This window comes from Lepidothrix coronata, unplaced genomic scaffold (assembly GCF_001604755.1).
Source record: "Lepidothrix coronata isolate B3197 unplaced genomic scaffold, Lepidothrix_coronata-1.0 Scaffold87, whole genome shotgun sequence".
Taxonomy (NCBI): domain Eukaryota; kingdom Metazoa; phylum Chordata; class Aves; order Passeriformes; family Pipridae; genus Lepidothrix; species Lepidothrix coronata.
In genome coordinates, this window is record NW_016690267.1 from 1,176,415 (window position 1) to 1,198,289 (window position 21,875).

General features: G+C 39.3%; 1 protein-coding gene and 1 long non-coding RNA gene across 4 annotated transcripts in view; one reads left to right on the forward strand and one right to left on the reverse strand.

Annotated features, from left to right (window-relative positions):
* Positions 1 to 21,875, reverse strand: part of CDH13 (cadherin 13) — a 449,115-nt gene continuing 427,240 nt past the window's right edge. For 2 of the 3 annotated variants that reach the window (XM_017820998.1, XM_017821000.1), the window contains 3 exons: positions 21,176 to 21,409; positions 19,694 to 19,909; positions 1 to 5,543 (listed from right to left, as the gene is read on the reverse strand). In XM_017820998.1, coding sequence (XP_017676487.1) covers positions 5,536 to 5,543; positions 19,694 to 19,909; positions 21,176 to 21,409 — 458 coding nt within the window. In that variant the 3' untranslated portion in view covers positions 1 to 5,535. Of the gene's footprint in view, positions 5,544 to 19,670; positions 19,910 to 21,175; positions 21,410 to 21,875 lie in introns of those variants that run through there. The other variant, XM_017820997.1, reaches the window with a different exon arrangement.
* On the forward strand, positions 5,474 to 13,338 carry LOC108500267. Its single transcript, XR_001875805.1, has 3 exons — positions 5,474 to 5,563; positions 6,895 to 6,996; positions 10,867 to 13,338. It is a non-coding gene; the product is annotated as an uncharacterized LOC108500267 (long non-coding RNA).

The following is a 21,875-nucleotide window of genomic DNA, read 5'->3' on the forward strand; positions in this document are numbered from 1 at the left end:
TAAAAGCCCATACATCCTTTATTTGAGCATTTCACAAATAAATTACAAGTTTCTTTGCAACCACGTCATAAATCAAAACGTTTATTTACACCTCAGAAACAGCAAGCAATTCAGCAACTAGGGCCCAAAGGAACGATTAACTGGAAAAGTAACTGAATTAAGTATCTTTAAAATCAAACAAAATATTTTCCTCCTTGCTTGAACTTTAAGAAAAAGAAAGAAAATAATAAAAAAGAAAAAATATTGATGGCAACTTAAAAAGACAAGCGTTGTTATGGGGTAGATGTGATTTACAGGAGGGTTCTGTCTGAAATGGCAGTAAAAACACAGCTTGTTTGTACTGAGTTCACCATCACAGTCCACCAGACAGGGTCTTATTCTCCAGTCCCAGCCCCAGCTAGGGTGTGAATGGGACACACACTCAGTCTGGCCTTTGGCTACGTTCATTTTAACCCCAAATTATCAGATACAGTCATTTGCTGATGCAGAGGAGGAGTGTAATGTTCAAGGCTGGACGAAGCTTTCCCAAACAGTTGTTCCACTGAAAGCACAGGAATGCAGAATTCTGCCTCTAACCCCTTCCCTTTCCACTACTGGTGACCTGCTGATAAACAGACAACTAAAAATGAGTCAGTAAACAATTATGCATATCTTCAAATGATATAATTATGTTAAGAGGGGACAGCCAAAGGCAACATAAATACAACGTGAGAGTTGGGATAAGTCTGGGTTTTACTTTGTGGGTTCTTTTGCCTTTTTTCTTTCCTTTAAATCAGATTAGTCCAGCACATGTAACACATGCTGTCCCTTAACTCACATTTTCATCCATAACTGAAGGAATTAAACTGCTTATTCCAAGTCTCCATGCTGTATCAGTCTCCCTCCACCTGCATATATTATATATATATATTTATATGTGTATATCTCTATATATCTACATATATACACACATAGCAGTTGTGCAACTAGTAACTTTCCACTGAGAGTGCATGAGTACATCCATTCCATGTGGACAAGCATAAACCAGCTTGTGTATCCCGGGGGGAGGCAAGAGAAGTGTGGTCAGTGGGTTATGTACTTTACACAGGAAACAATCAGCTATATCTGCTTTAGGTAGAATGGTTATAATGATAATTACTAAAGTACTTTGCATATTAATTCTAAAGATTATAGATCACAGAGTTAATTGAAAGAAAATAATTGCTATTTTATTTATCTTTTTGCTAGCATTGGACAGTGTCTCTCAAACAACTGAATTTCTAGAGATGCAATAAAAGCAAGATAAAATCAGAGTTTTGCTTTCGACTTGGTGTTCTCAAGCTGATGTGACTTTAATATAATTTATATTGTGAGAGGGTTTTTTTTAAAATTAAATAAGACATTATTGAATTCATTCTGAAAATAACTTGGCCTTTAGACAATGTGTTGTAAAGTTATTTGTGTACAGATTTCTGCTGTTTCGAGGGGCTGAGTGCATTAGTAACATTTGAGAAGAAAATTGGCAGCTTTCTCAGTATTCCAAACAGGAGATCTTTACAAAAGGAAAGACAAGAGTTGTCAGTATAATATATGTCTTTTTGTAGCGATAAGACATTTAATCAAGGACCCTAAAAACTGATTGTAAGTCCATAATTTAATAGATGAGGTTTGTAGTACGGTGATCCTGAACTTAAGTGACTACGCAAGGGAACAGGACAAATTATTTGGCCACAGCCACTCGAAATAAAGGTTAAACCCAATTATTCCGGGTGCCTCAGAGACACATTGAAGTGGTCAGTGAAGGACACGAGGCATCTGAGCTGTGGGTTCTCTGTATGCCACAAGAGACAGACTTCTGATACTGTGCAAGCACTCGGCAACCCTGTGACAAATATTGCAGCTTTACTGCGCAGAGCCCACCAGTAAAAGCAATATGTGGGGAGGTTTAGATGAAAAATTTCATCTGAGTATGATTAACTGAGTCTCGGTTCCAGCAATGGAGTTGCTCTTTGATTTACAGCAGTGTAAACACGATGAGAACAGGGCTCAGAGGGTGCATTAGCCAGTGTTCCACTCTTACCTAATTTTCCTTGATACCCAGCAGGAAATTCAGCTTGTTTTCCCTTTGTTTTACTCTTCAGCTCTACAGTTACTGAACAAAATGTACGTTAATAAATGCACACGGATATCTTGTAAAAACACACACGTGAGGTGTACAAAGGGTTCAATTAGCAAGTGCACCAAATACGAGGCCTTTCTCTTGCCAAGAAACTCCTCTCACTGATGGTTATTCCCAATTTTTGCTTCAACGGTAGATAGTCTTTTCAAGTGAAATGATTTTTAAACAAAAATTTTGTGCATGTTAGAAAATGATAATCAAGTTCCCTGCCTTTCCAACTCTAGACAGCATTGTGTATCTACAAACACAGACAGAAATAAATGTTGTAGTGATTAAAACAGCTATGCAGGAATAAGTGGTATGTTATAAAAACAGCAAGCTTGGCTGAATAGATGTTAAATATAATTAACTATTAAAAAAATACAAACAATTTTGTCAATTTTCTATTTTTTTCATTATATTGTAGAAAAAACCCAAACAAATAAATTATTGTTGCTCCTTTGTTTCAGGAAACGGGCATCGTTTTTTTTGAGCCAGAGATGACAACCTTCTTCAGGGAGGAAATCTCAGCTTCTGACACGATTCCTCCTTGTGTAACCCTACAGGACGTGCCACGGACTTGTGTTACATGTTCTCAGGTACAGAGGAGGAGAAACATTAACATGGCAGCTTCATCTTCTCTTTGCATGCTCAGGTAAGTCCAGTGATCAGCTCTGTGTGAAGCCCAGACACATGGTAAAGGCTGGGAGGCTTTAATGTGGGTGCAGAGATAAAGGGGTAACGGGACTGAAGGCTTTGATGCATCTTGGTTCAGAGTTTCAGCCACCTCTCTGCACGTCTAAAGGTTGCAGAGTTATCCAAGAAGAAAGATCTCTTATCCTTGGGCACAGAGTGGTAGAAAGAGTTCTTCCCATTGTCAGCAGAGTTCCAGGCAGAAGAGCTTTTCCTTTGTTCCTCATTTTGGATGGAATGATCCAAAAAATGCTCTGTGAGCCTTGGTTTAAAGGAGAGAAGGGCAGCTTTCTCTGGTACTCAATAGAAAGGACACCAATGTCAAGGGGTGTCTTTCCAGGGTTTTGCTGGATAGAGGGAGGAAGAAAGCAAGTAGAAAAAGAGTATTTGTGGGGGAGGATATTATAATTTCTTTTATTGAAGATAGAGGTTTTGTAGATCAAAGCACAGGGTGCAGAAAATCTTTGGGTGCAACATACATGTCGGAAATTCAGTGGTGTTATACATTGGTTGAGTTTTGTTTTCCCTTCTGAAAAATTTTGCTTGAAAATAATATATATTTTTTTTAAAAAGACGTGTGATTGTTGATGACAAAGCAGCAGCATATGGTTATTACAAGGCATGGGCAGAGAAAGAGAACCAGAAGCTTGCCCATGTTAGTGTTTGAGATCAGGCACTTCCCTGCTGGAATGCCTGCAGCTGCCAACGGCCCACTCCTGATGTCCTTGACCAAGAGAAGCTCCCGCTCACCCTGAAGTACCACTTTGGTAACTGAGACACTGAGAGCCTCCTGCAAGAGAAACGGGGTCAGGGGGAGGTTTCACTTGGTCAGAACTGCAGGAGTTAAGCTGAAAGAGAAAAATAAGTTCCTGTCTGAAGGCAGCTCATATCTTATCAGGAAATCTACAACGTTAGGAAAGCTCACAACACAAACTCATTTTTCCTCTGTCGCTGTTGTTATTACTCCTTTTGATTAAAAAAAGAAAGAAAAGAAAAAACCTGTTTCATATTTGGTACAATACAGGAAGTCAGAGAAAAGCTATTGTACAGCAAATTTTAACCACCAACACACATTTAATATCTAGTGTAGCATTATGGAAAACCAAATGTATGTTTGGACTTTTTAATGCTTCCAAAAATCTTTACTATTGAAACATAGACGTGGTGTGGAAGATATGCTCATAATCTCACTGTAGTAAAGATGACATACAGAATGACTCATAAGTACTGTAAAAATGCTAACTAAAGAATGCAGCTGCAAAGTTCTATTGCATAAGGAAGCTTTCTTGTTTAAACTTTAAATAAGCAAGTTTATTAAAATATTCTAAGACACTTACCTTACCCTAGTTACTGGCAAGCTCTAATAAAAGCCACAGTCTGTCACTAGTATACTTTTTTGTGTTAATTTTATAAAAATTTGGTGTGAGCTTTGATGGATCATTTACAATTTATTAACAAGATGATCATCTTCGTACAGTTAGAAGGGTTTTTCTGACCTTACATGCTCACAGAATAAAAAAAGGATCCATATTCATATAGAACGAACACCCTTTTTTTTTCCCATGTCTGCAAACGAGTGTGGTAAGTTTACACACACAAAGAAATGCTCTTGTTACTCTTAACTGGAAACTGTGTGTACATGTGTATGTATGTATATATATATTCAAAAGTATATATATGTGTGTTTGTAAGGATATTTATAGAATGGGGCATCTGTGACCTCCTGGCGCTCACGGGGGGGACGGGGCAGCGCAGGGGCCGAGAGAGAGACCAGTGCTCTGGGAAACACTGAGCTTCTGCTGCTTGGATCAGCTGCTCACCTGCAGGTATGTGCTCACCTCCCCCTGTGTGCAGAGCTGACAAAGGCTGAAATGTTGTCAGCAGCCCCAGCAAATGATTTACCCCCTTTAGCCCCTCTAAAATCAGGCCCAGCGCCGCCCTCACTGTAGGCAGTGACCCTCCCAGCTGGCTGCTCCTCCTGGGTCATAAACTCCATTTGGGGCAGAAGGAAAGCAGTTCAGATCAGGAACAAGCCCAGGGGACTTGCATTTCTTGTTTGCTGAACCTGAGGTACGAGAAGAGCCACGTCAGAGCCCTGGACCTGCCTGGTTCGTGTCAACACAGTGTTGGGATGGCAACGAGGTCTCTCCTCCTGGCCACACTATAAACAGCAAATACAGTAGGTTTAGCCATGGTAGAACAGGTACAATTCATCTGTGGCTGTATTATTCTGCTTTCTCCCTTGATCCAGATGAATATTTTATAAAAGCTAAACCTGTGGTAGAACTCTCTATATAAATATATATATATACATACACTCATACATATACAAATACTAACCCACAGACAAAATATTTTCTGAACAGTTGAATAGCAACAAGTCAACAGATAGAAAAAAATGGAGTCAATCTGTTTTCTGCTCCCCCAAGGTCGGCTTTAGATGTCATGGTCTTTTAACATTCAGAGAAAATTGGCGTAAACCTTGTGTCTGGCAAGAGGAATCCATGGAGAAAGGGAAGTGGGGCAGAAGCCCTCGAACACCAAGGTACAGTCGGACAGATTGAGTGAGGTTGCAAATTAAACTGGAGCAACTGAGGCCGAGTAGTGAAGAACAGTAACTGTAAACTGCAATCTTCAGATCTGACGGTTTCCTTCTTCTCGTTGCCGTGGCAACTCGGCAGGACAGCTTCGAACGGCAGGAATTCTTACAGACCTAAAGGACGGGAGATGGGGGTGAGTATTGCTGTGAAAATCACGGGAGCTTTTAACTGTTTGGTTTTTTGTTTTGTTTTTTTTTTTTTTCCCAATTAAATCACTGATTGAGCGCACATACGTTGCCAGTAATTAAATATAAATTATCTGGGTTCAGAAGCAATTATTTGTGAAGGTAGAAATCTCCAAGAGGAAAACCCCAAATGTCACCTGGGGCATTCAGAGACATTGTAGCACAATTCTGGAAGATGTAGTGAGGAGGTGTGAGCACAAATCCCAAGCCAGGACCTGTTTGTCCCCCTTTGACAACTTGATCACTGCAAGAGCACAGGGAAATGCCAGTGAGTCCCTCCCTCACTTGCACGTACACTGACAAGTAAGGAGCAAACAGACAATATCTTTTGAAAAATAACACATTTATAGTGCCTTATAGTTTATGAATAACCAGGGAATAAGAAACTTTGTATATCATATTAATGTTACTATAGAAGTATAAATCTTATGTGGATTTTTTTTTTAATTTAAATGAAGTGAAAGTGGCACAACTTGAATTCTCTTACTTATTTTAGATGGGCACTCTGACGATACCAACGCAGTAAAGAAATTCAGGAAAGAGAGTTGAGGAGTAAAAGTAACATTAGCTGTAGCTAATGTATCATTTTCCTGCAATTTTGCTTAGACACCAGTAAATTACAAATATTCAGCTTTGCAGTAAAACTACATAAGAATAGTAAGAACAGTGTTGGCAAAACACATAATTAAACTGGATTGTTTCTCAAACAAAACAAAACTTCTGACTCTGCAGTGTCTTACTGGTTGCAGTGGTTTTGGCTGGGATGGAGTTAATTTTCTTCACAGCAGCTGTGTTTGGGATTTGTGACCAAAACAGTGTTGATAACACAGCAGTATTTTATTTATTGCTGGGCAGTGCTTACACAATATCAAGGTGTTTCCTGTTCCACCAGGGAGCAGCCTGGGGGACACAAGGACTTGGGAGGGGACACAGCCAGGACAGCCAACCCCACCTGTCCCACACCATGTGGTGTCACACTCAGCCTATAAAACCAGGGGAAAGACACATCCAGGCTCATCCAGGAAATGTTTTTCTAATATCTCTTGCATTTGTACACTTAAAAGATTCAATATCAATAGTTTTGTCACAAGCACAGACACATGCAGCACAAATAGGAAGGTAATGGTCAGTGTTGGGTGCTGCTTGTGCACTTCAATAAGTTTTAATTATCTGTTTGTCCTTTGGGACAAATCGAGTTTAATATAATTATTGATTGTTTTACTTTATCTGTTTCTTTCTTGTTATCATTTGATTTGACCTCAATATTGAATTTTTCTAGCTGGGGCTTGTCCAGATGGGCTGAGCAGCAAAGCAGGCACCTGGATGGCCCTCACCTGCCTGGCCTTTCCCTGCAGCACCACGTCAGCTTTGGAAAACAAAGGTTAAGTAAAGCAAATTATGCAAGTGTAAGAAATCTGTGGAGGGACTGATGGATGGGGCTCACTGAAGCGAGAAGTTTCACTGAGATTTCCAAACTAGCTGAAATCTGGAATTGCTTGGTATGTAGGTTTTTAGCCTGCTGCTTAAAGAAAACGTCTGGCCACAGAATCAGGATCCTGACTTACATATAGGAGATTTATGGCCATGACTGCCAAAGTGTGGATATATTTGGATTAGGGATTCCAGCTAGGACTAAATTTTCATAAACAACCTGATCTCCTGGGTTGGTGCAAAGCAAGAATTTGGGACTCTGATCTCACAGACCACCTGAAAAATAGCATTTCCAGATCTCAACGGAGCTTAGTGTCATTAAAGGGCATTTGTTTAAACCTGGCTCAAAAGAACTATTGGATTGGCAAAGCTACTCTGAATCCTTAGGAGATCCCTGGAGGTCTTCCTGGTAAGGACAGGCACTTGTAGATGATAAATGAACAGCAGCTGAGGCACTGAATTTCTGTACAATCCATAGAAACTTCACCAGAGGAATCTGTCAGCACAAAATTTATAAGTATCACAAAAATTCAAGCAGCCAGTGACTGCTTCACCAACAGCTTGTAAATAAAGGGCAGTGTTTGGTGATTTATGTGCAGACCTGAAGAAAAGCTTGTATATTTTACATCATATTGACAGACATAATGAATGTTACTCCCTTCTCATACACCTTGCCTTTCCTGAGTAAATGATGTATAAAAACTAGTTAGTTCAGCCTTAATTATGAATCTGTTCTTTCCTGTGCCAGTTCTTTGTGTTGAAGACCAGTTTCTCTCTCTCTCACAATATAAGCACTTTTTGATCCTCCCTGTTACCCCACCTGCCTCTTCAAGCACCACCCCATCCCTTACCCTTTTACCTCAAAGCTCTGCAGTCCCTGGCCAGACTTTCTTTCTACTGAAATTGCTTCTCAACTTCACCTTCCTGATCTATCATCCCCCTTCCACCCATTTAATCAAGTGCCTGGAAAGCTGATGTTCCCTTGGCTCCTGTGATTATCTCCTCCTGTCATTTTACTATGATTTCTCTAATCGTTTTTCCATCGTGTCCTTCTGTCTCATCTCTCCCTTCCATTTTTTTGGGGAAACCCTTTTTCCCCCCACTTTAACTTCTTCCCTTTCACTGTGACACCATTCCTAACCCCTCAGCAACCACATCAGTACTGACAGTCCGGAGATCTTACTCTCTTTTCCTGCTTTTCCATTTAGTCCAAAGTGTCAGCCTCTAGCCCTGATACCTTTTGCATGTTTAGCTGACAGCTCTACAGAGCTAAAACTCAGCTCTTAAACTTTTCCCCTAAAGCACTCCCTTCTAGTTCTTCCTTTGATTGCTCAGGACAACATTATCATCCTGCCTCTTGTTCAAGCCTAGAAACAGAAGCAAACGGGAGGAGGTTTTTGTCATGGAATCTCCTCTCCAGGTCTGTATATTTAGCTTATGTCAATCTAGAGGATTCTTTTTCACACACTGTCCCAAAGAGCTTTCTCTAGCCATTCAAACAGCTAAATCTCCTACCCAGGCTCTCCTCAGTGAGCAGGTTTGCAGCATCTTTTCTGAGCCCTTGACAAATTGAAGCTCCTATGTGCTCATACCCTGTCAGTTTTTGCTGTACAGAGCATTTTCCTCGTCTGCCACTTTGACAAAACCTCTGCAGCTGCGACTCCTTCATGGCCTCTTCCCTACTGCACACGTGTCCCTGGATTATCTCTACATGACCTGTTTTTCCTCCCATTCATAGCCCACGATGGCAGCTTTCACTGACACATTTTCAAAGAAACCTGTGATATGGGAGGAGCTCCCTGCAAGCCTCCATAAAATGCTGTCTCCTAACAGCGGCTTTTGCTGACACCTCTACAAAACTCTTGGCCTTGGCAAAGGGGGTCAAGAGTGCTGTGAATTCAGCTCAGCCCTTTCACCAGCCTCGGCTGAAGTTGTGTTAAAAGAATTACCTTGTTCCAAACACTGCCTGGAAGAACAGTAGGTCTCTGCTCGTTAATGATGATTGACCCTTTTGTAAAGGTGGATTGCTGAAGGAGTGGGGTTTGCCTCTAAAAATCAGATTCAACCTTCAAAACTATGGGCTGTAAAACCTCAGTAGATAACCAGCTTTGGTAAGTAAGAGTACACAAGTTCAAATCTATCTTGGCTCTTTCTATTGCACATAAAAATGATCAAAAATTGCTTCTGTGCTATAGAGAAGTTAGTTTAAATTTTAGTTTCTGTGGTTTTAATAAGAGAGTGTCAGTTACTGATTTTTTTCCTACAAATAGTCTGATATAGTCATGTAAATTGTTATTGGCCAAACATTCTGGCCAGTAACTCCCTTAACACAAAATCTGCAGAAATCAAGAACAACCACAGATTGTACAGAAAAAATCAATGTTGAATCTGCTGAAACCAACACAACTGCTCTGTTATAAAATCTGATAAGCCTCTGGTCCATATTTAAAATCTCTCTTCTCCCAGATGGATTTCCAATGTCTGTTATTTTCTCTGTAGGAATTGTAGTTTTCTTGTTTGCTTTTCTTTTTCTTTATTCTCCCTATAAAGAAGGACCAACTGAAATTTCCAGAAAAGCACACACCCAGCCAAATTATTAGCATCTACTTCTTATTTGAGCTCTGTTTCTAAACAGCTATCCTAAAGAATCCTAGTGTTTATCCACTACTTCAATGGGGTTTTATTTTTTTTTAGTTTTTTTAACTTATTCTTATGTATTTTATAATACATATGATTTAAAGTTTGCAGATGGCAACAACACATAGAAGATATTAGTACTTAAAGAACACTGTGAGCATAAAATTTGCTGATCAGGGTGAACAATTTCTTTTAAGAATTTAATGCCCTAGTAAGCCTGTGCCTGGCAGATCTGCAGAGTAATGATAATTACACCTAGTAATTATTTTATTTTCTTTTTATTAGCTCTGTCTCCATAACTGCTTTCAGCACTCAAGAATTATTACAACACCATGTGTTGTTTCAGATGTGATTTCTGTGTCTACAACAGGTAATTTTTTTGCCCAAAGCTGAAGACCTGCAAGCCATGAAGGTAGGGCTGCATCTTTGCTCTCACCTGGCCACCCCCCACCTTTCCCTGAAGGGGTCTGGGGGATGCACAAGTACCACTAAACCAGCACATCTACATGGGACTTATTTCTCCAGAAATCTCTCCCACTGAAGTCTTTAATGTGATCCCCACTAATTTTATCTCACAGTTCTCTGCTCTACCTCTTCAACACCTGACAGATACGTTCAGCCACGTTCCTTTTAAGATAACAGTCAAACAGCAAGATAACAGTGAAAAAACCAGGGTTATTGCTCTGTGTTTGCTGTCAGAATTATTACTGGCCTGGTTAATGGTCTCAGATAAGAAAGCAGAGCACATTACAAACAGCTGGTGTCTGTTGGCACTCATGCTCTGGCATTGGAAGATGATGTTTGCTTTTGCTGGTCAACAAAACTGACAAATGTGGTACATGTTTGTCTGGGTCTGATGTACTAATAGTGCTACTAATAATTAATATTAATAATAATGCTATAGGAATAGAGGGCTAGGTAGATGGTTTAGGGAAGGGAGACTCGTAATTTAGAAACTTAAATGGAATAAACCCCTGTTTTTATTTCCACTGAAGTCTGTTGATGTTGACTGTGCTTGGAAAGTCAAAAGAGTTGTTGATGTTGGTCACAAACTGCACAGGACAGACCTGAATTGTCATTGGTTTGGAAAAGGTGCAAGCCAAGTGTTTATAATACTGATTTTTTTAAGGACTACAGCTACCTGCCTGTTTCACAGTGGGCTAACTCAAGGTTTACTCCTTAGGTTGATCCCCATGAGAGAAGAAAATGGAGGAAAAAACCACACAGAGCACTTTAAGACAAGATTTCACAACGCCCCATCCCAGGAAAAATGCAACTGGTAGCCTGTAACCTCATTCACTGTGGTTCAGGTTGCCAAGAGCTCATATTCCAGCAGAACCCTTCCCATCAGCCAACAAGCTACTCCTGATCTCAGAAAATGCTTTGGAATGTCTCAGGGACTCCAAGCCTCCCTGCTGCAGCCTTAGCTTTCTCTGAACATATTTCTATATTAGTGATTCAATTCCCTGCTTATTTTAAAGAAACAGGTCTAAATTGAGTAATTAAAAGCCGCTGAAAGATGTGTTTCTCCTGAGACCAAACTCACCCCCCATTACACAGACTGTGCTTCTACACTGCAGTTAAAACCTCATAAAAATTAAAGGCATTTAAGTTTCATGCTGACCCTCTGTACAGGAATGAGCTTTATCCACGATGCATTCATCCTTTAATTCCCATTAAAATATGAGAGTTAATGCAACTGGAGTTTGGAGTTCAGCTCATGCATGCTCCATTTCTTTCAATTACCCTTTCATCAGAAATATTATATTAATTTTGCATAATTAGAAGCCTGCATTACATCATGGACTTCATCGAAACCCCAGTAACGCTGAAGAGGTAAATGCAAAAATGAGAGAAGAGATCAGAACTGTGTTTCTGATTAGGCAGCTAATCAACACCCAGGTACTTCTTTCCTGGATTTACCAGCTATAAAAGGTCATTAATTAGATACACAGTTATTAGTTTAGCCTTCATGCAGAACTTAGAGAAATATAAATGATTTTCATGTGCATCACTGGTTGATTAGTCACCTGTAGTTTTCAACACCAGAAGTTTCACAGTGTTTGCACCATATGCCTTTAAATTATATTTCACCCCAAATCTCATTGAATTTGAAAGACTGAAACAACTATTCCCAGGTGGATACCCTGTGTCCTCATTCCTGCAATTGAGAACTTTGGGGTTAGTTGTCAGCCAGAGCAGTAGGTATGATGATTGTGGCTGGAGAAACTGGTGATCTCACCGGGCAGCGACACCCTGGGGAAAAGTTTATAAGGAACTTTTAAACTTTTATAAGGAGCTCATTTACAGCAGTAAATGAGTTTATCCCGAAAATTTGCAGCTAATGACATAATATACAATTTGTTTTCCATTTATGTGAGAAATGATTTCAAAGTTCTTAATGACAGGAAAAACACTGTCTGCATTAGTGCTGTGTGTGAAATGAGTGTCTCATGACTGCACTCACAGCTCCAGTGGGCTCTCGTATATCAATGTCAATATTTAACTCCAAGAACTAAAATGCTGGCACGTGCTGTGCAAGTGGCCAGAATTGGCAAGACGGTGGAGAACACATGCCAACCCAAACTAATCAGCCTGCACAGGGGAATAAGTTGCTCAGGCTGAAGCCATTTTCACCGGGTACCTCTTTGACACCAGCAGATGGTATTTCCAAGAGTGGCTCTCCCACTCCTAACTAATTTATTATAAGACTGTAGTGGCAGATCTGAAGCAGGGCTGATGTAACACAAAGTGCTCTTCTGGCTCCTGGCAAGGGCCCTGCTCACTGCTGCTCCTGGTTTCTGCTTCCCCTCTTCCTTGTTGTGTACCCACATCCACTCACCATGGAACGAGCTGGTCCTAAGGAATGCAGAAAAGAAGCACCATCCAAGAGAAAAGCTGTTCAGATGAAGTAAAATTCTAACTCTGCTTAGAAATTCAGAAGCATGTTCCACCCAGCCCAGTGCACTGCTACATTTATCAAATAAAGCATCTTCTAATGAAATTCCTGTTCACCGGGGTATGAAGTATCTTACTGGGGGTGGGGGCATTTTCTAGGGTAGAGTCACTAAGATGTACTAGATGATTATTTTTTTAAAATTGATATGAATTTTAGTTGGATACTTTGCCAAAGCAATGTTACATTCATTTAACCAATATGCAATAAATGCTTCCTTCATTTTCCAGTTCCATCAAAACTAAACAATTGCAGAGGTGGCTGCCTGCAGCCTGGACCTGTATTTTCTTCTGCCCTAATCTGATAGATTTATCTGAATGCTTGAAAATATTCAGCAAATGAAATGAATAAGTACAGGTTTGAAGTAGCAGCATTGAACAAGTCTCCTGATTTTTCATATTTATGCTGAAAAATGAAATGCATCAAAATGTACCCGTGAGCCAACCTTTTAAAGGAGTGGGTAACTGCTCAGGCAGGCAGAGCTCATCTTCCACAGCAGCACAGCTTAGTTCACCATCAGTTTTAAATAAGTAGAACATGAAAATAAGTAGTCCAGACACATTCAGTTCTGTAGGTATAGGCTAATCCCAGCTTGAAATGCTAAAATAATCATCTGAAGAAATTCATTTTAAGTAAGAATAAAATAGAAAAAAAAATGTGAGGAAAGAATAATGCTCATAAGCCAGAGAAAAGGGAAAATCAAATGAGAAAACCTGCCTCAAAGTTTGCCTCAAACCTGCCTCAAAACCTGCCTGCTTCAAAGTTTGTGAAGAGCTATTCATAAGCATGGCACTCACTAATGACATATCCAAATTAAACATATGGATGAAGCAAGGCTTTAAGATGCAGTCTGTAATGCTCCAAAAATGAATTGCCCTTTAAAGGACTTTGTAAGTAAAGAAGTAGCAAACCCAACATCACCAAACCTTTAGGCACAAAAAAAAAAATCTCCTCCATTTATCTTTAGTATCACATCTAAAACTAACAGCAAGCAATTGAGTTGTTTGGATGTTACAGAGTGGGGAAATATCCAAGGAGAGGGACAGTGCAAAGAAACAAACACCCCATGGTGTACAGGGACCACTGATGACAGAAAAAATACTTATTTATTCAGTTCTAGTTTTTAAGTCATAGGCCACTCCAGAACAATTCAATATTTATGTGCCTTTAAGAGGTTGTTCAGCAAAGAAATACAAAATATTATATCTCATCAGTAACTGCGGAGTACTGTTGAGAAAATGAAAGCACAAAAGTGTTCATTTGAATTCACAACACTAAATGGTCTATCAAACCAATCTCTTTAAATGTCCATTTCATGCCTACAGAATGACCATCAGGAACAATATTGCAGCTCTTAGGAAGGAGCTGTATTTGCTGGAAACATTGTTCTCTTTTGCACTCCAAACACACATCTTCTAAACTGTTGTATTTTTTTTTCATGTCTGTACTTCTGGAACGTGTTTGGATGGTTTAAAATGTGTGTAAAATGCCATTTCCCACCTAATTGACTCAATAAAATGTAATGTCATTAAGCACATTTTAAATATGCTGGTGTACAACTGGGGGGTATTTCTATTTGTCATGTCTGTATGACTGGGTGTATAAACGTCCTGTCTCCAATTATGGGCATCCATATGGACCTTCTGTGCCATTTCAAGCCCCATTAACTTGAGGTGGGCTCCCAAAGCCAAGTGCAAACACATTGCAGGACTGACTAAACCTGCAGAGAAATCAGGAGAATGGACACAGCTCTGAGTTGAAAGCGAGATTGAAATCAAGGCTGGCTCAAATCGAATGAAATCCCTTAACCCCCAAACCATCTTTTCCTTACTAGAGTTTAATCAACCAAACTCATTAAGGAGACCAACAACAATGGTATTTTTCTCATACAGGCATTTGAAAAAGCCTCTATATCACTGATATTTAGCAGTAACAATAATAATGTTAATGTGGAGCAAAGCCTCTGTAACAGAGATAATAAGCATTAAGAGTGATAGTGGATATTGCTGCTGTTATATTGGTTTGGGGAGATGAGATTTATATCACTGGAACCCACTAAATATCGGTAACCTACAAATACTTGGGTAGCATAATTTACTGCTGCCTTAAATACCTACATGGTATCTGCTCTAACACAGAATGTCACTCAAATTACAGTAGTGCAAAATAAACCCCACCCCAACAAACCAGCTTGAACAGAAAAACTCTTCCCATCTTGGTGGTTTTTGAAATTCTAGCCACTACAGGCATCTTTTACTTCTCAAAAATGGGAAAATTTATCTTGCAAGCTTCCCTAGTCTTGCTAATTAAACTGATTTTTTTTTTTAATTAAATACCACTGCTCTGAAAAGTAGAAAATTGCTGTAGAAAGTTACAACCAAAACAACAAAAGAAAGAAACAAACACAAAGTATTGTTTTTAGCAAATTCTTCTACGGGAATGGTTCCTCTGAAAGAACTGCATGGAATAGGAATGAACTTTTTCTTGGCAAAAGCCAAAATTCTACTGTAAAAACTAAACAGTAGCTGAGCCCTGAAAACAATATACTACCTGATTGACTAAAACTAAGGCAAGTAACTCCCAATTAAAAAAACTGAATCTGCAGGTAATGGAAAGAGCAATGACCTTAAAGGTGTTTTCCATTTGAAACCTGCTATGATTTGTCTTAGTCTGGTGCCATTCAAGAATTCAGAGTTTCAGTCTCAGCCATTTGATGTTCCTGCACAAATAACATGGGAGACACAAGAGAAACAAATGCTGCTGTTGCTTTGAAAAATGAACCAGGTGAAGGATAACACTGCAGCAGTAACTCTGGCTGTCCAAACTCATGTAAATTCAAAACCACAGGTTAATATAATTCAAATTTTTTTTTTTGATAATGGTTTAATAACAAATACATAATTTTCCAAGGAGAAAGAAAAAAGGTGTTTTTTTTTTCTCTATTGACCCTGTAGCTGCATTCCTCAAATTAGAAAAACATTATGGTGAGGGACAGCAGGCATTAAATAGGAAAAGTTTGTGGAAATTAATAGGAAATTAAATTCAAAGGTATCTCTAAGGCTCCTTTGCAATCACAGCACTGACATCTGTGTGAGTCTCTGTTCTTCAACACACCTGAGGCCTTTCACCCTCAGTTTAACAAATTAATTCCAATGGAGAGACCTCCAGCTTATTTAATTTCTTCATGGAAGTTTTTCCCCCCCCCGGTCTCACACATTAATTTCTGTTCAGAATAGTGGAATACTTTACTTAAGTAAGTTCAACTTACAGCTCTGTATTCCACTGTGAACAGAAAGAAGTGTCTTACCAATGGTTGACAGTCAACTAAGGTACAAAATTGTGGGTTTTTTCAGCATGAAGTGTTTGAAGTCCAGCCTTTTTCTAACTAGGAATTTTAAGTAAAATGTTACTGACATGACTATTGTGCCTTTGGTCATTCTTTTAGTCCCTTCATTCCACACATTGGAATCTAACTTGGTCTTTTATGTTGTCAGAATAGAAAAGGAAATAAATATGAAATGCAATTATCATTCAGTGACTATGCAATTAAGTGAAATAGTTATTATAAAATCAAAGGTCCAGAATTCAAATACTCTTTTAAATAATTACAATATAAATGATTTGTAATTTATCTAAAGCTTAGTCTGCCAACTAGAGTGATTCTTTCTCAGTCTCTCACAAGGCCAGTGGCAGTTTTTGTTGCTGACTTTGTTATGACAATATATACAACTCTGTTTTTATCTTAATCTTTTACTATTTAGCTTGTTTTATTTTCCCCTTATCTCCATCCCTCATCCTTCTGGAATGTCATAGTTGTTCTCTTACTAAAAATGATCAGGAGCTTTCCAGAGGGAACCTGTTCATAATTCTGGTGGTGCTGAGTGCATCACTTTGCTTACATTAATTCTGATCAGAGCTATTTTAGCTGTGTCAGTTGAAACCAGGAGATGACTGAGACAATACAGCACTAAGGGACAGCATGAACAACCTCAGACCCAGCACCAGAGATGCTGCATGACACACTTTCTCTTTTCTCCACTCTTTCTCATCTTAAAGTAACTCATTTCCACAGTCCTTCTTCCCGACGAGGAACCCAGACCTATTTTTTTATCTGTTGTTTTTCTTCAATCTGAATTAATACATTCTAAATTACATCTGAACATTTTGGTCCTGTCTTGTCACTAAAAGTGGTGAGGAAAAGCTGACAGAGCACAAGATGCTGCTACATCAGGTCTCATCTGAAACGTGGTGTCTGCATTAATGACAGCTGACACTTAATATTCTTCCCAATATTTGTTAGCCTTAATTACTGTAACTTTGGAAAGTCCTCCACCTGTCCACTGTACATATTTCCACTGATTCCCAGTAGTAGTTAGTTAGGTTAAGTACAAACCATACAAAATTGCTTCTTTTTTCAATCAAATCCATATTCACCATCTTTCAATCCCACCAAACACTTTACTGTTTTGATATGGAAAACCAGCAATCTGCCCAGATACTTTGGCATCTTATATTTTCTATTTCTGGCTGACAAGGATGCCTAAATTTTTCTTGTTCCAAGTATATCTACCTTTCCAAGGGCTCCTGGGCAACCCTGCAGGCTGTATCCCATTATCCCTCAATATACTGAACACAGCAGGGTACCCACAGAATAGGAGGAACTGCTGGTTTTTGCATGTATTACAGTTTTAATCAGGCTCTTCACTTCTGTGCTCAGACACTCCAGAAATCTGCCACATCTGAACTTCTTTCATGATTTAGGAAGGAGGCACATATTCTAAGTATAGATAATAATTGCACCATTTAAATGATAATACCAAGATGTTTTCTAGAGGGAAGATATTCATGCAGGGCACTTTTCCCATGAACAGCTCTTTCACAGGGCTATCTATCCTCACACCAGATGTCAGATACAAAAAGAAATACTTTGGCATGAATAACAAAGTTCATTTGACTGAAGGATTTACCTCCCAGGAACAAGAGCCTCATAAAACATAAACACTGGGAGCAAAGTGAGCCACGTAAGGGCTTTTGCTAAAATTAAACCCATAACTTGCCACTAGAAATGGGACGTTTCATCTGTTCAATAAGCACTAAAGTTCTCTTTGTTTTTATGGCATCATAATCTTTGATTACTCTGATAAATATTTGGACTATACAAAAACATTGCAATGGAACTAATCACAGTTATAAAAAAAAAAAAAAGTGTGTGGAAATGAATTGGGAATGCAATGATACCAGCACATTTTAGAGAAGTTCAAACACAGAACCACATTATTTTAAGTGGCTCCCGGCCTCATTCTTTTATTCCAGGTAGTCATTTACACCTGAGGAAAATGGTTAGGAAAGTTGTAATGCTTGCTGGCTTTGCATGAGTAACAGTTCCAGAGATGGAATACCAGCCATGGAATACCCTTGCAGATGCCAGGGGCTGTATCCTACCTATAGTTCAGCCAGAGAAGATCTGTAGTCAAAAAGAGCAACTCAAGAAGTGCTTTCCAATACCTAGAAGCGGTTTTATAATTCAATAGAAGGAAAATGATCAGCTATAAAACCCCCACAAAAGTAGCAACTTTCTAAAGCAAAAAGCTTTTCTCTACTTCATTATATTCTGATATTCAGATGCATTCATGTAAATAAAGTTCAAGTGCAAATCACGTCGGATAAGAAAATAATTCCAGTGGTGAAAGTCACACCCAGTGTAGCACCAGCCACATTTATGGAGTGGTAACAGGAATATATTTGAATCAATGGGCTGCACATTTCCCTCACTGGTGCAATAGTGTCACGTCCTGTCAAACATTTTTAACATATTACTTCTAACAGCTGAAGTTTGCCTTTGGTTCCAGCAGACTAAACCCAGAGCAGCTGAACCAAAGGCAGTGCAGATACTTTAGATGTCACTGATTGAAAGTAAGAACATGAATTTGCACTTAGCATTTATACAGTCCTTTTCATCTTCAAGAGCAGCACAAACATTAGACAGTACCAGCTCTCTCACAGCGACCTTCATGCCAGCCTTTTGGGATAAAAGCAGTACACAATAAGAAAAAAATGGACCAGATGTGTAATCAAGAATACACCAAGCTCAGATGTGTAAATCTTCTCTGCCTTGTGGTAGATTCTGTCTCATGGAGAATGCAAGGCCTTTCCCCATGGCTCAGGTATTAAGTCATCACACAATGTATTTTAGTCACATGAGACGAGGATAATAGTCCTTGAATAACAGATTTGTTATTACAGTTATAGGAAACAGCTATACTTTTTTAATAGGTAAGGCAATAAAAAGGAATCCTGCATCAAAAATTTGCTGGCAGCTGTCACAGGACAAGCCAGGGACACCCCCAGGTTAGATGGTGGGATTCCACGGCTTTGAATTCCTACTCTTGAGTCATTCTGGGATTATTTTTTTCCTTCTTCCAATTCAAACTAGGAAGTTTGTAAATCTCCTTTGTGACTCTTTCTTAGAAGCAGCAGAAGCTTCTTTTGCCTGTCAGTTCTCTCTGCCCTCCAACCCAGATTGGCAATTTGATTTTCAGTTCTGGGTGGTTCGAAGCCCAGAATCACCAATAAGTTCCTCATGTTCCAGTCACTTGCACACTTTATGCAGAGGAATAAATTGGAGCAGACAGTCCTCATTTTCCTGGTGACCCAGAACGGCTTTTGTTACATGAACACCTTTAATCTCCTGTTTCTGGGTTTGAATTGAATTCAAGTGGGGAGAGATGAAAGCAAGCGTCTCACAAATCTGCTACTACAGCTGGTACTTCTCAGTTTATCATATGCTGGCTCTAATTCTCTTTGATTCTTCTTAAAATTATTGCTTCTATTTCTTAATTTGACAATCAGGCACTCGTTGCTATTTTTTTGACTGTGGAAGAAATCCTCCCCCCACCTTTCTCACAGCTATTCCTTCAGGGAAAAAGAACCCAAACTTACTGCACTGTGACATCAGTGGAGGAATTTAACTTCTCCCTTGGTAGGTTTTCTTATGGACAGTACAAATGAGCAGGTTAACAACACTTCATTACTTACAGTTCAGCAAAAGACTTACAAAGTAAACTGAGGAGTGACAGGAGGATGAGGGTCAGGCTGATGTGAAGGGCGTCGGTGGCACTGCAGTCCATTTTGGATTTCTTGCAGGTACACACTTGTAATTTCAGTTCTGTGTTGTTAGTCAGAGGGGGTTTTCCAGAATCTGTCACTGAGATTGGGATGTTGTAATTGGCCTTCTTCAGGTTTTGAAGCAGGATGACCTGGGCGTGAGTATCTGCAAAGGATGAGGTGAGAATTAACCAAATGCTGGTTGCTTGGAAGGGAAGAGGAATCTGCAAACAATATCAGACATGCCAAAGTCAGTCATGGAAATTAAGCAGAAAATGATAACACTTTAAAAAAAAAGGTAAAAGAATTGAATTGGAGGTAAGAAGAGGCAGTATAGCTGATTGCAATTTTAATCCAAACCCCACCAAAAGAAAAGACTTCTAAGAGCCCCTTTTGTTTAAATACATTATTTGGTCTGCAAATTATTGGCAGAAGTTGTCTGTGAAAGTCAATATACTAATAAAATGCTGAGGCATGTCACCCTCAAAGCATGAAGAGGGAAGAATATATTTACTTGCCTAAGGTAAAAAAAAACCCTTCTTGTAAGGAAATACAGGCAAAGCTGCTGAAACACTCCCTTGATTTTCCTGAACAGTCAGTGAAGGGAAGTAAAACCCCTTCAAATCCACAGATCTGATCCACCTGAGCAACAGAGGGTTATAACAGCTCCTGGTACCCAGGTGAGGGTGCAAACTCACCCAGGTGGAGTGTGCTAACTCTTTTAGGGGTGGAACAGAGTGGTGGTTTGATATTTGGAGAACTGCAAAAAAAAAAAAAAAAAATAAATAAAAGGGTTCCTTCACTTTGTCCTGCAGGCGGGGACAGACATCACATCCAGCTTTTTGTAAGGCATGAAATGAACTAAAACATTGGAGAATAGCAGAGATAAAAAACACATTCTAGAAAAAAAATAGGAATTATCTACATTAAAAAGAAATGTTGTACTTTGAGCCCACAACTTGCCATACAAACCTTCTGCAACTGCACAGTGTGTGCTGTGATCCTCTCGTGAATCATGCAAGGTCCCATACTTAAAATTAGGAAGTTTTTCAGTTATATTGTTAAAGCCCATGCAAAACTTCCATGCTGTCCTATAGCACAGCCTTGTGCACCTCATGCAAGCAAATTCCATGCCCTGAAACATCTTTACAAAACTGTAAGTCATTAGTAGCCTCTCTTTACTGCAAAGCTAAAAGAGGCAACTTCAGTCGACATATCAAGAAGAGGAAAAACTTTCAGTTCTCAGAATTATTATGGTCCACAGGCAGCTGGGCCCAGCAAACCCAGCACAGTGTAAAGCAGCAGCAATGGGTCCATCCTGCAAGACTTTCCTACAAAACTGCTCCAGAATTCACAAAGTGCCTCAAGAGGAGTACACTGGGATGTAGAGGTGGGAGGACTAAATGCACAATAATAAAAGTAACAGACTTACTGTTAAGCTTGTTGATTCTCCACAATTTTTCTGGGCCAGACTGCTTGCTCAGTTCAAATTTAAAAGGGTCTGTGTTGGGATGAAGGTCTTTGTCTGATGCTCCAAGTACCACTACCCTGAGATCTTTTGCATCATCACAAACTTTTGCCAGTGTTGGATAAAGGGACGGGACGTTGTCATTGACATCCTCCAAGGTGATGTGTAAAGTTCCTGTCCCCGTGGCAGGAGGGTTACCTATTTAAAAAATCAAACATTTATTTATTAAATCATACTTCTTTCATAAGCTCTTGCTCTTATTTGCACCTGTGTGCTTGCAAAGGGAAATAATTTTTATAGTTCTTACCTCTTTTATATGAAAATGATTGTTTAAAAAAACCTGATGAGTCACTCTTGTAAATTCACTGCTGTATTTTCAGAATGCAGCCTGTCTGATTCTCTACATTATGGAAAATTATTCTATGGAAACCTCTGGGAGAGGAATATTTTGAAGTTAAAATGAGAATAGGACATGAATAGATATCTGGAACAGAATCTGTTCATCAGCACATACTGAGAGAAACATAGAGGGAAACATCCCCTAGACAGCACAGTATTAGAGGAACCAAGAATAAGACAAGTAAGAGGAAAAATGACAGCAGAGAGGAATCAGGTTGTTGGTGGGTGCCCAGAACAGGAGCAGATCATTCCCCAACAGCCCTTA